The following is an 18,180-nucleotide window of genomic DNA, read 5'->3' as shown; positions in this document are numbered from 1 at the left end:
TTTATTTTTTTGTTATTATTGTTGCATTTTTTAGTAGCACATTTTAAGTTTCATATGTGTCCATAGTGCTACATGGACATTGAAAAAGCTAATGACATATTAAACTTTTTAAAGAGAAGCATAAGGTTCCAAATACCTTGACAGACAAGAATTGTGCTTAGATCTAGGAGTCATATAGTGGGAAGGACTTTGAGAAGTTGGAAAATATCTGGAGAAGAGTAGTGAATGAGTGGAGATAATGTTGAAGAACCTGGGCACTTTAAGCCTATGGAAAGAATCATGTCAGAGGACATGTTAGCTATCTTCCAATATTTAAAAAAGGTGGTATGTGGAAGAAAGGTTAGAATTGTTTTTCATAGCCATATCTTTAGAAGAACCAGGAGAAAGAGTCATTGTCTCTGGGAGTCACAGAAGATTTCAATTTGATGTAAGGAATAACTTTTCTAACAATGAAAACTATCCATAACAGAACTTATAGAGAAGTTCCCTCTCAGTAGAGATCAAGTGAAGGCTGGATGACTAGTTAGCTAGCATTGGAGACATTTTAAGGGGATTTCTGTAGAGTTAATCATCAGATTAAGTGGCTTCTGAGAACCCTCCCAATTTTCCCAGTTAAACTATTTAGGATATGACAGAGATTTCTGTACTAGCTTGCAGGAATTGAGTATTAAAATATAAGCATTTACATATTAAAAATACACCTCAAATTAGAAATTGATTTGTTGTTTTGTTGATTTTCTAAACTTAATAAAGTAATTCAGAAAACATTAGCAGTACAGATTAATCTTTAAAGTATGTTGTATATACATTTTGCTCATGGAAGCTGATTATTAAACATTTACCAGCATATCCTTGTACTGATATGACCATGAGCAAATGTATTTACCTTTCTGAGGCTCAGTTTTTGCCTCTGTAAAATGAGGAGGTTGAACTAGGCATATGAAAGTAACCTCCCACAAAATTCCTTGGAATAACAAAGAACCAGATTAAATTGTAACTGAAAAATGTTTAATAGCTTAATTAAAAATATAATATTACATAAATAATATTAAATTGTGGTTTTCTAAGTCAATATGCAGACTTGGGATTCTTTTCTATTTGAGTTTGAATTAGATAATCTCTGACCTAGGTAACTTCTAAGGTCCCTTTCAACTTCAATATTGTCTTAATTCTGCCCTTTATTTTAATGGTAAATCTGGAGAACAAGTCACTTCTTTAGGAACCTAAGCTTTTTCCTCATTGTTCCTTGATAAAAAGGGGGTTGATCACAGTGTACTTAGCTCACAGGATTTTTTTTTTTTCCTGTAAGGGAAGTGTTATGTAATTTGTATGAAGGCACACTTTAAAAAAAAAAAAATGTTTTTACTGTACCACATTGGCAAGCTATTACTCCAAAATTCTCAGTAGCAGCTATAATATTCAACAGAGAGCACTCATATTAGAAGACCAGCCCTCATTGAGGAAACCAGTAAGTCCTGGCTTTAGTTATGTGTGACTAGAGTAAAATCTGCTCTAATTCTTCCACATTCTCCTTTGCAAAATGGGGTAATAAAGTTAATCCACTGCTTATCTCAGGAAGACTATCAAGAAAATACGTGTCTGTGAGACACGCTTGAACTTTTCTTATAACTGAATAAATTTCCAGGGTTATTAAAATCTATACTCAGACATCTACTTAACTAGATGTATGTGAATAGCAATGCACACATTTTTATAGGGGGAGTAATTAAATGCAGGAGCAAACAATGAATTTTCTGAAATGGAAGTTAAGGCACTCAAATTCTAGCCCCAGGAATTCCAAACCTACTGGGATGAGAGCTTTATGGATAATTCTTCATAACTTCTTCATCTTGTTGTCACATGGTTTGATGCACTTTCGATACTGAGATACATTTATTATAAACCTTCCAATAAACACAAAGGAGTCAAATAAAAATATACTCATTGTGAAGCAGTACATTTCCCAGTGTGAAATCTCCCCTACAGTCATGTCTGTCTATATTTCTTTCTTTCTCTTCCTTTCCTTCCTTCCTTCCTTCCTTCCTTCCTTCCTTCCTTCCTTCCTTCCTTCCTTCCTTCCTTCCTTCCTTCCTTCCTTCCTTCCTTCCTTCCTTCCTTCCTTCCTTCCTTCCTTCCTTCCTTCCTTCCTTCTTCCTTCCTTCCTTCTTCCTTATTGATTAGTATTAACCCTTCTCATTAAAAATGTTTAAAGCTTCTTATTTTGAAAACATGCATAGATAGTTTTCAACATTTACCCTTGCAAATCTTGCATTCCAAATTTTTTCTCCCTCTATTTCCCATACCTTTTCCTCTAGACATCAAGTAATCCAATATATGTTAAACATATGCAATTCTTCTATACAAATTTCCACAATAATTATGCTGCACAAGAAAAAAATCAAATCAAAAAGCTAAAAATGAGGGAAAAAAACAAATGTAAGCAAACAACAAAAAGAAATGTGATCCACACTTATTCCCCACAGTCCTCTCTCTGAGTACACATGGCTCTCTCTCCATCACAAGACCACTGGAACTCGGGTCCATTTTTTTCATCACTTACTTAGCCTTCTCAACCCTGATTCTAGTGGTGAAATTGAAAATGTTAGAAAACCACAGGCAGTAGATCTGAGTTATTATGTAGTCTAAACCAATGATTTGCTTTGACCTTTTCTTGGGGATTCATTTGCTTTATCCCTAAAATTTTCATTTGGAGAAGGGGACTTCTAAAGTCCTTTTTGACTCTGAGATTCTACGACCATTAACTGTTCTGAGCCTCTGTTTTCCCATCTGTAAAATGAGGATAATTATTTCATCTTGTCCATTCATGAAGTTATTATAAATATCTAATGCGACAATGAATGGGAAATGTTTTAAAGCGCTCTTAGAAATCTGAGCTTTTAAAATCACATGATAAAAATGGTCCAGAAAAATGGTTAGATCCTAACACCCCCAAAACAAAGACCCCCATAAAACAAAGATTTGGCTTTTAGTGACTAATACAATTTGCTTGTTTTTTTTTTTTTTTGTTTTTTTTGTTTTTTTGTTGTTGTTTGTTTTTGTTTTTGTTTTTAATAGCAGAATGAGTAGACCAGAGGTCAAGTTATCACTTTCCTTATTTTCTAATCTGTCTTGTCATGTGACAATACATGAGATATTTTATACAAAATACTTTCTAAACTCTGAAATGGTTTATAAATAATTAACTATTATTATCATTGCAATTTATATAATAGCTCTGTGAACTTCTAGGGCAAGATGGTCACAATTTATTGAAGAGAAAAGTGATACTAGAGAAATAGTCTACACCCATGATCCCAGAGTGAAATAGGCATCAGTTAGAAATGGATGTCAGGCCTGCTTCTTTCCAAACCAGGAACAAACTCATAAGATCCCAGCTACTGCCATATTCATAAGAATATACTTAGAATTTTACAGAGTAGCAGCCTAAACCAGCCATGTGAGCTTTTGTGGCAGATTTTGTTATTGTTTTTTCTCTTTCCCATGTCCAGAAGATGATCTTTGCCAACCCATCTAGCTGTGGAGAATGAACAAGGACAATAATGATTCTCTGAGATGCTTATTACAATGTTTTCATTATGGCCTCCATTAGCTTCCTATAATCACCATGATTAGCACTTCATCTGAACATACTGCTTTTCCAAGCTAGAATGTCAAAGCAGAGAACACAATATCCATGCTGGAAACACTCTAAGAATACTGGTGGATAGAATATTAGATCATATGTTGCAATCTTCATTTTACAGGTGAGCAAATTGGGGCAGCTAGATGGTTAAGTGCTGGGCTTAGAGTTAGGAAAACTGGAGTTCCAATCTGGCCTCAGACTAGCTATGTGATCCTGGACAAATCATTTAATTCTGTTTGCCTTAACCCACTAGACAAGGAAATGGTTAACCACTCCAGTATCCTTTGACAAGAAAATTCCATGGGCAGTATGGTTCAGAGTGTCATGAAGAGATAGACAAGACTGAACAATGAAAAACTGAGTCACAGAGAAAGAAAATGGCTTGTCAAATAATATGGTGGATCTGAAACTAGAAGCCTGGCCTCCTTTCTAACCTATTCCTCTCCTCTCAGCACTATTGCCATTGATATCACTAATGCCTCTAAAATAGAATAATACAGACAAGTTCTCATTACTTTCTAGTACAAATTTGTGAAACAAAAAAAAATGAAAAAACATTTCTTAATGTCAGTGCATCAATAAGCATTTACTAAGCACCTACTATGTTCCAAGCACTGTTCTAAGTACTAAACATTCCTAGAAATTGAGAATCTGGGGCTCAAAGAGTAGAAAATTTGGGGAAGGAAGAACTGCGATTATAAATTCTTTTCTTACCACCAAAAAATCAAAAAGCAGGAGAGAACCTTAGAGATCACCTGTGAGAGTGACTTGCTTTGAAACTCAAGTAAAAACCTATTGTCTTCCTTTGGCTTTAGTTTCTTTCCATATAAAATGATGGGATCAGATTAGATAATGTCTAAGGTCCTTTTCTTCACTCGCATACTTTATTGTACTATAAGGGCAGAAAGACCTATGGCCATTGACTGCATAGGATCTGAAGTTCTGAAGTAGAATGTGTCTAGGATTTTAATCCAATGTCTTTATTTTAGAAATAAAGAAGATGAAAGAACGATGCTTAAGATCACACAGTTGTAGATGTGGAAAGAGAAGAATCTATGGCATGGATTCTTCTTACTATACAATGAAAACTATTGCTTGTTTCTGCCTTAGTAGACTATGATGCCCAGAATGGTCTGTATTGCATTAATTCCTGAGGGGAACCTGGCACCTGGAAATATAGAAATCTCTAAACTCCTGCAGGGTGTAAGTAGCACTGAGTTGGCACAGCTGACATAAACACTCAGGCTCAATAGGATTGAGGGTGGTTAACAGATCTGAAAGAGGATAAAAACAATATGCTTGATATTTACAATTTAGAAAGCATTTTCTTATTCACAAAGAGATCCATTTTTGGATATGACCATTGTGAGAATTTGCTTTGCTTGAATATGAATATTTATTAGTAGAGTTATCTGTTTTTTTCTCCTAGAATATTTAGGGAGGTAGCAGGAAAGAAAAAAAATGGTATTAATGGGAAAAATAGAATTTTACTTGAACAAGCAACTGGTTTATAAGGTAGGTAAATAGTTTAAATATTGTTATCACCATTTAACAAATGAGAAAATTGCATTTCAGAGAGGAGAAGTAATTTACATGAGGACACACACAACTATTTGTGTCAGTTCTCAATCTTCTGACTCCTGGCCCACTACTCTTTCCATGCTCTCTTCATTTAAAATGATCCCAATTGGTTATGTAACATTGCTTAGAAATCTCTGTAAAATACATTTTTTGCTAATTGATTTTTACAAACATGCATTATTTATCAACATAAATAAGCTCCATCAAACATTTATTTCTCCTAGCAATAGGCCTATTTTGTGGTCTCTTGGGAGTTTGAAGAACAGAGTGCCATAGTATTCTGGTTAATGAGCACATGAGTTGAGGTCATTATAACCCTTAGCTCAAGGCACAATTTGCTTATGATGGATCATGAAATCTGGTCTTTCCTCAGAAATATGAACCAGGAGAAAGGAAAGCTGTCTTGTAGATTTTCAGACTCATGGTGTCATTTGGAGAGAGGGACATTACTTGGTTTCTAAAGACCCTTTCAGCTCTCACATTTTATATTCTATATCTGCCTTCCAGGTCCAACATTCTACCATTTATGGTTCTTTCTGACATTCTATGCTCCAGGAGCCTTTTGTTCTGACATTATATGTTCTGTGATCTAACATTCTACATTCCAAACCAGAAATATCAAATATTGTTGGGCAACATCCCCAAGTTCTATTTAACTTACTTAAAATGTAACTGGGACAGATTTAACAAAACAAAAATCCAATGGAACACAGATAATGTTAATGTAGTCTTTCATTATTCTAAGCTACTTTCTGTTTCCAACATACTATATCATGTGTGGTAAGAATGTATTCTATATCCTCAGACTCTTTTGTTTTAGAATCTCTTTTATTTCCAAGGGTTTGTCCCAAGGCATATGAACTGTGTCCTGATGTGGATTTCTACTATTTATAATATGACCAGATTATATATGGATCAACTTCTGGTAAGAATTAATACTTCATTTATGATGCCTTCCCTTCCCTCCACCCCTATTAACTCTTTTGTGTAGAGATTGGGGGGTTGTGATAGGGAGGAATTGTTTTGTTGTTGTTATTACATAGGGTCTTCAATCTAATGCACTCCACAGATTGAACAACTTCTTTCCCCTTCAACATTCAAAACTCTCGGATTTGGGTACCTCTTTCTTAAACTGTGAAATACCTGTGTGCTTCCTGTCTTTAAGCTTTCAGATATTGTCATAGCAACCAAATTGTTCCATAGCTGGAAATCAGTTCTCTATGCTGGGAGTTAGAGCTTGAGACACCTATGAGTCACATCCCACGACAAGTCACTAATTGTCTTAAAGCTCACTGAGACAACTAGCTTCCCTTCCTGTCCCTATTATATGACTGATTCCTAAAAATGTAGAGTTTAATATTCTTACTAGACTAAGTACAATAGCATCCTAACATCATTCCATTTCTATATTTCCTTATCCATTAATTCATCTTTTATACATGTTTAGATTTATCTTCCTAATAATGATATTATACTACTTCTCTGTAATGGTTTCCTAAGGTCAAAATCCTTAGTCTATCATTCAAAATCTCTCAAACATGACCCTACCCTAATTTATCTCATTTTGCTGTTCTCCATGAATTCTACTCATTTTAGCCATGCTGACCACATGTTTTCCTCTGCATGCAATCTGAACTTTATTGATTTTTTTCTCTTATTCTTTTTGTTGCTTAGAATGCCTTCTTTCCTTCTTCTTGGTTGGATGAACTCCAACCTGACCTTTTAAAGTTTAAATTATACATAATTTCCTCCAACAAGTCTTACTTTTTCCAAGTGGGTGAGACATCCACCCACTCCTTCAGTGGGTCTCATGAAACATTAGGTTTGCAACTCTCATATACACGTTTTATTTTGTACTACACTTATGTGTCTATTTCCATATTGGTATGCAAACTGCATGAGGATAAGGTTGGTGCCTTAACTAAACTTTTATCTTGTCTATCACATAGTCAAAATTTTGAACAGAGTACTTGATAAATATTTGTGTATTGAAACCTCTAAAATCCTCACATGAAGGAAACTAGCAAGGAAATAGTTTCTATATTCTTTTTTCTGCATATAACTTTATATTTTTTCCCCACGAGTTCTAATTTTAGAGATGAGGTTTATATTCAAGGACAGCCAATAGTTGGAACAATATGGTGCTGTACCACAAGCAAACATCCCTAGATGTTAATCAAATCAGCTCATCATATTCTTTTGACCCTTCTGGAAAGATGATGTCAGCATCTTGGAATCTTTATAGTTTTTGGAGGGTTCTACAGCTCTGGCAAAGCCCTGCAGCTCACAGACTTAAAATACCCATATGTTATGCTCATAATCACTTCCTGGCAGATATAGTAGTAGAAATAATAATAATAATTTCTATAGTTCTTTAAGACTTTCTCATAGAAATCCTATGAAGATATTATTACCCTGTGAAATATTATTATTCCAATTTTATGGCTAAAGAAACTAAGATTCAGAGAAGTCAAAATACTTGATTAGAATCACACAGTTAGTGAGTATCAGGACCAGAAGTGAAACCCAAGTCTCTTCTGACTTCTAATTCCAGTACATATTATATTACTTTCTTAGGCTATTTATCACTATATAGCAGTAGAGGTATTTTCCATGTTCTTTCTTACTGGTAAATACTAAGGACAGACAATACTATCTTCTGACTTCCTGTTTAATTTGTTCTCCCTTCCCCCACCTTATTTATCCTCTGCCAAACCAGTCTCCATCAGCCAGATTTCCTATGCTAGTATGTAACTGACAGAAAGTTACCTGGCCTAGGATGGCATTCAGGCGCTCTGATTCACAGTCCACCACCACCAAGCGGTCCTTCTTCTTCCCTAGGTCTTGAAAGAGCATCCGATAGCCCTCCTCTGTTGTTGTCAAGATGTTGACAGCTGTCACTTGCCAATTCTTCTCAGCAGCAGTGTCTAGGACTTTCTGTAGAACTGACAATCCTGGGGTAGGGAATTGCGAAGAAAGAGAAAGAGAAAAAAATATTCTAAAAGAACATGAAGGTCCCTTAAGGAATCTGTAACTTCCACCTCCCACCCTGGTCCTCCCAAGTGTATGGGATCCCATATTCCTTCCGGGCTAGCAATCCAAATCTATTCATCCTTTACAGCCCTTACTTAGGTTCTACTTCTTTCTGAAAGCATTGCACTTTTGCCCTAATACCCCACTGACCTCATTCTTTTCTGAATTCCTGGGGAACTGACTGTCTAAAGCCTTCATGTGTCCACCTGTCACATTCTACATCATATGCCATAGTACTTTACAGTTTACTAAAAGCTTCCTGTGAATTAGGTGGAAGAAAATTTGCTTATTTCCAGCATGGTATTATTGATAGAGAGCTGGATTTGGAAGCAGGAAAATGTGGGTTCCAGTTCTGTCTCTGACACAGGCTGGTTGAATGATCCTGGGAAAGTCAATTAACCTCTCAGTGCCCATAAACAATTCTCTAAGATTATAAATTGCTGAGAAAGTGTTCACTTGAATTAGTAGAATAGCTTTCTTCACCAGGGATTTTCTTATATCAGTAAAAGCACAGGTCTAATCCTCATACCTAGTTTATTTCTATATTAAGGAAGAGGAAATAAGTCTTCTAGATGTTAAAAACTCAAGCTGTGTGGCAGAATATATGAATTACCCTGGCTATAGGATCAAATGACTTGGGGTTGAATCTTTGACTCTACCAAGAGCCATGTATGATCTATGACCACTACCATGCCCTCTCTAGGGCTCACTTCTTTTATTTGTAAAATGAAGGGGTTTGACTAGATGACTTTAAAGTTCTTCTTTCATTTCGAAATCTATGATGATCTTACAAATGTCTCTTCTGTCATATAGCTGGCTCAATCTCTATGCAGGCTGAATTTTTCAAATATATCTTTAAATTTAAAAAAAATATGTCATTTTAGGGGAGTAGCCTTTATTTTAGAAGGTCTGTATACAGACTAACACACTAAGTACCATAGTAAGGACATAAATTCAGATCTTTGGATTTTAAGTCCAATAATGCTTGCACTTATTTCTTTGTACCTGTTTCAGACTAAGCTCCTCAAAGAAAGGGTCATTGTCTTACTTTTCTTACTATCCATAGGGGTCACATCCAGTCTTGGGCACATAGTAGATGCTCAATAAACAAAAGTTGGCTGATATATTCAAATATTTCTGCTGTTGCTCTTTCTAAGACTCTTTTTGTGTTGCTTGGAGTTCTTTTTCAAAGCTTTTAGGTCAGATATTCAATGGGGCTGAGCCTCCCTCGGGGAAGCCTGGGTCATGGCTGGTTACCGAGCTACTTCTGTGTGGAAAATGTTTTTGTTTTTCTTCTCATTCCCCAAGCCTCATCACTTTACAAAGCAGTTCCTTCCTCTAAATAGCTCTTTTCTGGCTGGAACCCAGAGTTCCTGCTGTCAGACCCAGGAAACTGTTGAAAGAAGGTAACAGGAAAGAACAAAAGGGCAGGGGGGTGGGGGAAAGTGCCTTCATTCTTGTCTTTTTCTCAAAGCTATCTTACACTTAAAACTGTTAGACTAGTCTTCCAAAGTATCCCTTTCTTCATAAAATGTCCCTGCTCCAGAACTAGCAATAGCTCCTAGTGTTTACCATTATCACTCTCCTATGGAGGCTCTATGTTTATCCAAAACCAGAGCCTTACTTCTGTAATTCATTTCACCCATTCATTCCTTGTATCTCCCCAACATAGCCATATTTTAATTATCCTTCAAAGACCAATTCATATTCCACTGCTCCTTGATCTTCCTAGAATCAAGGCAAAAATTAGGGCAAAAAGGGAGACCCTTCAGAGGTCAAGCAGCTAGGTGGTGTAGTATATAAAGCACTGGGCCTGGAGTTCAAATCTGGCCTCAGACACTTAATAGCTGGGGGACATGGGGTAAATCACTTAATCTTGTTTGCCTCAATTTCCTCATCTGTAAAATGAGCCTGATGAGTCAATAGCAAACCAGTCTAGGATCTTTGCCAATAAAATCTCAAATAGGATTTTCATGAAGAATCAGATATGACTGGAGGAAAACAAATAGAGGTCCTCTAATCCAATCTCTTTATTTTTCAAGTGAGGAAACTGAGACTCAGAAAGAAAGAATTTACTTTCCCAATTAAGATATAAGCTAGGTAGGTCAGACTCTGAAGCCCTGCTCAAAGCTTTCCAATGATTCTCTATTACTTAAAATTTTTTATTCTGACATCTAAGGTCCTTCACAATCTGGTTCAAATTCATTTATTCACACTAATTTCACATGTTTATTTTTTATATACCACATATTGGCCAAAACAGTTGACTCATGGTCTTTCATGCATTTGTATATATCATCTTTCATCTATGGAATATATTTTCTTCTTATATTGATCTATTGAAATCCTTTTCTTTTATTAAAGCTCAGATGTTATTTTTTCAATGAAACTTTTCTCACTGATCATCTCTTTTCCTCAATTCCACACTGGAAATGATTCTTCCTTTCCTTGAATCTCACAGAACTTTGGTCTCTCTTAGGCATTTATCAGGGCAGTTAGGTGGATGAATAGTTAGGCCTAGAGGCAGGAAGACTCACCTTTCTGAGTTCAAATATGACCTTGATCACTTACTAGTTATGGAACTCTGGGAAAGTCATTGCACCCTGTTTATCTCAGTTTCCTCATCTGTAAAACTGACAGGAGAAGGAAATGGCAAGCTACTCCAAGATCTTTGCCAAGAAAACCCCAAATAGGGTCACAAAGAGTCAAGCATGACTGAAATGACTGAACAACAATAAATATGCTGACTTGTATCTATGTTATGTGTACACATTTCAATCATGTCTATTGTGTAGTAATCTGCAGTAAAGCCCTTGTTGGATATCTTACTGTGATGGAAGGCAGAGCAGTACAATGGGGAAAGAGAATTGGCTCTGGAGTCAGAAGATTCAAGTTTAAATCCCATCTCTAATTTACTACTTGTGTCTTCATGCAGCAACTTCCCTATGCCTTATTTTCTTTATATACAAAATGAAAAGGTTGGATTATGCCTGAGGTCTCTTCTAATTCTACATCTATGACCCCAGAATCCCCACATCTCAAGAAATATTATCAGTGAAGTGAAAATTAAGGTAGGTAACCAAAAAGAGAAAGGCTTTGACCCTAGGATTAGGGACAGACATTTTGTTGCCTGAGCTCATGGTTAGATAAGTTCTTGGTATTCATTAGTGAAAAATTGGCCACTTTATAAGTTTGAAAAATGACAAGTCTAATACTTCAGGAAATTCATGATTGCATAGGGATGGCTACTGCCTATATCCGGGTATAGCACTTTCATGCCTTTGTTGATGATTTCAAGAGTTCAAGTGGAAAGAAAAGGGCTGGTAGTACTGGATTTCAGATACAAAAAAAGCTTAATCATAAAAAGATTTGATTATTAATTATTTAAAAATTACTAACTTTCTCACATTTCTAACATTCTTTGTTCAAAGGTTATTTCTAGTTCTAACATTCTATATTCTCTTTTCTAAAGAAGTCATAGATTCATGGAATACTAAATGTACTTAGCCAACTATATCGATTTGTTGTACACTTGTACAATAATTTTGGTTAATAAATAGAAAAGTCAATCAGTGGGACAGATCAAGTTTATCATACAGAAGTAAATGGACACTTTATAAGCCCAAAGATCTTAACTATTAGGTAAAGACTCACTAAAAAATAAAAACCAATGGGAAAACTAGAAATCACCTTGGCAGAAACTAGCATATGTTAAAATTTCACACTACATGCTAAAGGTGAGCTTCCAAATGGGACAGGACTTAGAAATAAAATGTGACATTACAGACAAATCAGAGCAGCAATAAAGATCATACCTTTCTGTCCTGTAGACTGGAGATAAACTTATTTTTTAAGAGAAGAATTCATGACCAAACAAGGATCACAAAAGATAAAATGGATACATTTGATTGTCTAAAATTAAAAAAGCTTTCCCACACATAAACAAAATCAGTTCATCTAAAATTAGAAGGGAAATAAATTTTCCATCAATTTTTTCTGATAATTGTCATTTCTAAACTATACCAAAAAACAGATTCAAATTTTTAAGAATGAGAGTCATTCTTCAATTGGTGAATGTTCAAAACAATAAACTTTTAATTGCCCCAAACAATTGCCTTTTCTCAGTCTTTATCTATCTATCTATCTATCTATCTATCTATCTATCTATCTATCTATCTATCTATCTATCTATCTATCTCTCTATCTATCTCTCTATCTATCTATATTTTTTACCTCTTTATAGCTAATTTGAGCTGGTAATCTGCTTTTCCTGACTCTTGGCTCCTATCTATGCTCTTACCTGAGTGTCTTACAAACTGGATAGAAATGGAAAGCTACTCCTATATCTCTGCCCAGAAAACACCAAATGGGGTCATAAAGAATTATACATGACTGAAAAAACAACTGAACAATAACATGTTGATTTGACTGATGGCTTTTTGCTAGATCATTAACTATGTCCTATTTCCTAACTGTAGATACACTCCTAAGGCTCTGGACTGGGCTTTCTTCTCTATTTCTATACCAGTTATTTGTTTAGATCTGTTTTAATGATTGATATGTGTGTATGTGTACATGTGTACATGTATACACACAGACACACACACACATACATACACACTCATACACATACATATATAGACATACATATATATTTCAACATTTACTTTTATAGATGTAATATAAGTTATACATTCTATACCAGTTCTTTTTAAGAATCTCATCAGCCACCATGAATTAATTTATTCTTATTTCCATGCAGATAATTCCCAAGTCTACATATCCTATCCTAATGTCTGCCTCCTTCCTTCTCCCTTCTTCCCTGCTCCCCTCTTCAGTTCAGCATTACTTACTACTGGTTAGATTTTTTGAGCTACATGTTCTAAAGACATTCAAATCAAATATGAATGACTAGTTTCCAGTCTCATTCCTCTTTCTACTTTATATATGTTCCTTGCGAATAGATAGAGTTTAATTCCTTGTAATCCTAGTACTTTGGAAAATTTCTGGAACACAGTAAATATTTATTAGATAAGACTAGTTGATTAATTTATTGTTGAGGGTATTACAAGCTTTTCAATTTATATAGGTTCTCAGCTAGGAGTCATTCTTATCTCTCTTTTCTCATTCCCCAGTCATATTCAATCAATTGCCAAACCTTATTGATTTTTTCAATCCATGACATCTTTCATACCTATTATCTCCCCTCTAATCACACTAGAGCCACCCTAGTTCAGACTTTTATTGCCTTTTAGATGTGTTATTGCAACAATCTCCTAATTGGTCTCTCTTCCTTTTAAAATTCATTCTTCATTCAGACATTACATTTATATTCTTAAAGCCCTGGTCTAATCATATTATTCCCTTGTCCAAAAAAGCTTCAGGGGTTCCTTAAGGATTCTAGGATCAAATACAAATTCCTTTGCTTGTCATTTAAAGCCCTTTATAATCTGATTCCATCTAACTTTTATAGGTTCCTTAAATATTACTTTCCTCCACACACTATATTTTAGACAAACTGGTCTAATTGTTATGTACCATAGACAGCATTTCATCTCCTTGCCTTTGGATAGGTAGTCCCTCATATCCAATTCATTCTCTCTTCACCTCCAGCTATTATCTTCAAAGCTCTGCTCCTGTCACTTATTACCAGAGGCTTTTTATAAAACCCCCAGTTGCTAGTAGCTTCATTCATAAATCATATGTATATAATGCAGATACATAAATACATATATATATTTGTATTTACTAGTATATGTATCTTATTGTCTAATATAATATAAACTCCTTGAGAGCAGTTTCATTTTTGTCTTAGAAGCTCTAGTAACTAGCTCTTTGCTTTGCACATAATAAGTATGCTACCAGCACTTATTCCCTTAATTTGAGGTCCTGAATTGGGGCATAAGAGCCCTGGTTACTGGTTAAAGTGAGAACAGTTCTACCTTTAGCCTGATACACACTGAACTTATAGATGCACAGTGGCTAAAATACTACCATAAACTAATCTTACAACGGTCCCTTGGTTGTTTACATGCTTCATTGTCTGGCTCTTTGAGATGGGTATTTTGAGTCTTATTATTCCCATGTTACAAATTCAATCTAACATTTATTGCCTACCTTGTGCAGAACACTAGAAAACATACAAGAAGACAAAAAAATTTAAATAATATATGAGCCCTGCCTTCATCAAATTTACAATCTAAGACACAAAACAGAAAATTTTGATATAAATAATTTAAGATGAATGTATTAGACAGGTTTAAGAAAAATATGACGTGAGAGCTAAGGGGGAAAGTCATAACCATTTAAGGAAACCAGAGAGGTTTCCTGGAGGAGATAACATTTGAATCAGCTGTTAAAAGACTCATTAAAATTCAACAAGCAAAAGCAACTGGATGAGTAGATCAGTGAGAAGTCTAGTTTGGATGGATTGTATTGAGTAGCGGGACTAGGGCTATCATGAGATAAATAGAAAGGTGGCAGATTCTGAAGCTTGAAAACCAAGTTAAGGACTACCCTCCACCATAGCATATATCTTTAATTCCCAGAATTCTGCATTTTCTCATGGAACTTAAAACTCAATTTGTTTGCAACACTATTATTATCATCAGCAACAACTTCATTTCCATAGTATTTCACTGTTTTAAAAAGTTCTTTCCCCACATCAACTCTGGATGGTCATCTCACTCTTGTTTCAAATTGAGGAAACAGACTCTAAAAGGTGGTGTGATTTGCCTAAGATTGCATAGCTCATAAGTGGCCTTCAGATCAAATTAAGTGCTTTCTCCATTATGACATTACCAACAAAGTAGGATTGGAAAAATGGATGATCTTCATCCTAGATGAATAGAATATTAGATCTGAAGAGTTATATGTATAAAGAATCTGGAAAGGCTCTTAGGATGTAGAACAGAGAATATTAGAAATAGAAGGTACCTCATAAGTCTCTTTTACTTCTGTGAATGTTTGATTGGGAAAAAAAAGGAGACAAAATAGGGCCTCGGTATTTATAATGTTTGATAGGCAATCTTCAGGAGATAGCCTACCAGCAGGGAGATGAATTTTAGACAAAAACATTTCAGGCTCGTGCTCCCAAACTGAACAGAATTGTAAATCAATTCAAAGAATGACTTCAATTCCATTGGGATTTTTCTCCTTAACCCTCAACTCAGATTTCACCCCTAGTTTGCTTACCTCGGTCAGCATCATAAATGTACACAAATTTTTGCCAGTCATAGTGGTCAATGATGCTTATGAGAGCATCCTGCAGTTCAGGGCGCAGCTGGAGAACAAATTGATTGGATGTGTCAACAGGGAAGCTGGGCGTAATGAAGCAGACATGGAGGGCCCCACAAAAGGAGGTGAGCATGTTGACTGTCTTCCTCTCGTAAAATCCAAAGATGGCGTAGACACCCTTAGAGAATTGAGAACAGACTGGAGGAAAAAAAAAAAGAAGAGCAGTTAATAGAGATCTGGATAGAGGATGTCCTTGAAACCCAGCTGCTGAGTGTTCACAGTATAATAAAACTCATAAAACTATTCATAAACTCCAAAGATTGTATATATTTGGTGGGAGAACTGGAAAGAGACTGAAAAAGAAAGGAGATGAAAAACCATTGAGGGTAAAAATAATGGGAGTAGATTAGATTGATCTCTTTGTTCCTTTCTGGCCCTGACCATTTTTTTCTTCTAAGGTTCTCCTCAATGCAATCATTTTCTATTCTTTACTAAGTTCTTATGGTCTTTCTACCTTCTAAAGTTACTTCCAGATTTAACATTCTTTTTTTTAAGGTTCCTTCTAGCTGTGACATTCTCTGTTTTTTAGTTTCATCTAGCTCTGATATGCTAAAAATACTAACTTTCCTTCCAGTACTAACATTCTATGTTCTAAGGTTATTTCTAGTTCTAACATTCCATATTCTTTTCTAAAGTAGTTATAGATTTGAAGCATACTTAATCTGAGATATCCTTGGAGGTAATGTTGTCCATCTTCTATCAAGCTCATTAATCTTTCTTTAAATAATCATAATTTAAAAGTGTTTTCTCTATTTATCAACTCATTCTTTATTTGAAGTTCATGTATTCTGGCTGTACCAGTTACATTATCTACTGCTACATTCAAAAAGTTCAAAAACTTCTACATACAAAAGTTAAGTAGTGAGTCAATAAACATTGATTAAACACCTACTATGTAATCAGAACTATGTTAAGCATTGGGAATATAAAGAAAGGCAAAATACAGCCCCTGCTCTCAAAGAACTCACATTTTAATGGGAGAGACAACATGTAAATAACTAATAATAATAATAATAATAATAATAATAATAAATGGAAAATGAAGAAAAAGAAAAAAAGAAGAAAAAAGAAGCATTTTCTCAATAGCATTTACATAGTGCTTTAAGATGTGCAAAGAATAATAGAAATATGATCTCATTCTATCCTTATAATAATATGGGAAATTGGTGCTTTTATTATACCCATATAAGATAATATGAGGAAACCAAGATAGTCAGAGGTTAAGTGACTTGCCCACGATCATATAGCTAATTAATGTTTGAGGCAGGATTTGAGCTCAGGTCTTTTTTATGTCAGACTTAATTCACTGAGTGCAAACAAGCTACAAAAGGATAAATTGAAAATAATTGGTAGAGAGAAGGCATTAGAATTAAGGGGAATCAAAAAAGTCTTGTAGAAAATGAGATTTTACTTGGAACTTGAAGAATGCCAGGACAACCAAGAAGTGAAGATGAGGAGGGAAAGCTCTGTAGGCACAGAAGACAGCCAGTGAAAATGCCAGAGATTGAGAGATGGTGTGTCTTGTTCAAAGTCAGGAGGCCAATATCACCAGCTCAAACAGTATATAAGGGGCCATGGGGAGAGTGAAAAGACTAAGAAGACTGTTATTGTCAGATCAAAATCTGTGAGAGGGTCTTAAATCCTTACAGCCAATGATTTAATGTACTTGGTTAAGTAATTTAGGGAAATGAAGCATAGTGTTAATGAGCCCTAGATCATAATTTTCAATGTTGACATAGGTTATACTTATGAAATACTTCTTGGAAGAAATGGTTCTTGAATTAGTTTTTGAGGAATCAGAATAGTTTTTAGGATGAGCAACATCACAGAAGTGTAGCTATCTCATATTTAACTAATTTTAATAATCATGTTTACAAAATTTCTAAAGTTTTATCAAGAAATTTATATATTATCAGAAGATCTGGATTCAAATTATGATCCTGATATGTGCTAGCTGTGTGGTGATATATAAATCATGTACAGTGATTTGCCTAAGGTCACATAGCTAGTATCAGTCAGTATCACAGACTCATTACCAAATCTGCTTCCAAATCTGCTGCTCTTCCGATGCCTCTTTGTTAAAAAGAAGTAACTAAGTTACCCATAGTTATCTCTTTTCCAAATCCAGTTATCAAACTTGTATTTCCTGGGGAAGGAGATTAGCTTAAAGTATCATCTTGGGGAAGCTCCACATTTTGTTGTAAAAGGAAACTAGGCTTAATTTGCTTGTTTTAGCTATAAAATTCCTGAATGTCCTTTTTTGACCTGGCAAGAACACAGTTATGGCTTTCATACAGTTTTATCCTAAATATGGAGTTTTCCTTTATATCTTATAGCTGGAACAGCACTATCCCCAAAGCAGAGATGTATTAAACACATTGCTCAAGGGCTGCACACAACAATCCCAAGCATGGTCCAAGCCAGATTAAAATATAATATTTTATAAAATAAATTTATTCAGCAAATACTATTTAACAAAATAAGTATTTTAAGAAATATTTAGCAACACTAATAAAAATATACTAAAACATAAATAACATTAACATGTAGTTGTCCACGTGACTATAGGAATCCTTATTTGTGGTTTAATGACCCTGTTAGTATTTGAATTTAACACCATTGCCTTA

At 35.0% G+C, this 18,180-nt stretch overlaps 1 protein-coding gene across 4 annotated transcripts in view; it reads right to left on the bottom strand.

Moving 5' to 3' along the window:
* Positions 1-18,180, bottom strand: part of GRIA1 (glutamate ionotropic receptor AMPA type subunit 1) — a 335,673-nt gene that overhangs the window by 172,043 nt on the left and 145,450 nt on the right. For all 4 annotated transcript variants that reach the window (XM_074291865.1, XM_074291862.1, XM_074291864.1 and 1 more), the window contains exons 3-4: positions 15,452-15,691; positions 7,994-8,178 (exon numbers count right to left, since the gene is read on the bottom strand). In XM_074291865.1, the coding sequence (XP_074147966.1) occupies positions 7,994-8,178; positions 15,452-15,691 (425 nt within the window). The remainder of the gene's footprint in view (positions 1-7,993; positions 8,179-15,451; positions 15,692-18,180) is intronic.

Source organism: Sminthopsis crassicaudata, chromosome 2 (assembly GCF_048593235.1).
Source record: "Sminthopsis crassicaudata isolate SCR6 chromosome 2, ASM4859323v1, whole genome shotgun sequence".
Taxonomy (NCBI): Eukaryota; Metazoa; Chordata; class Mammalia; order Dasyuromorphia; family Dasyuridae; genus Sminthopsis; species Sminthopsis crassicaudata.
Note: the sequence above shows the minus strand (reverse complement) of the source record. Positions and strands in the feature narration are given on the sequence as shown.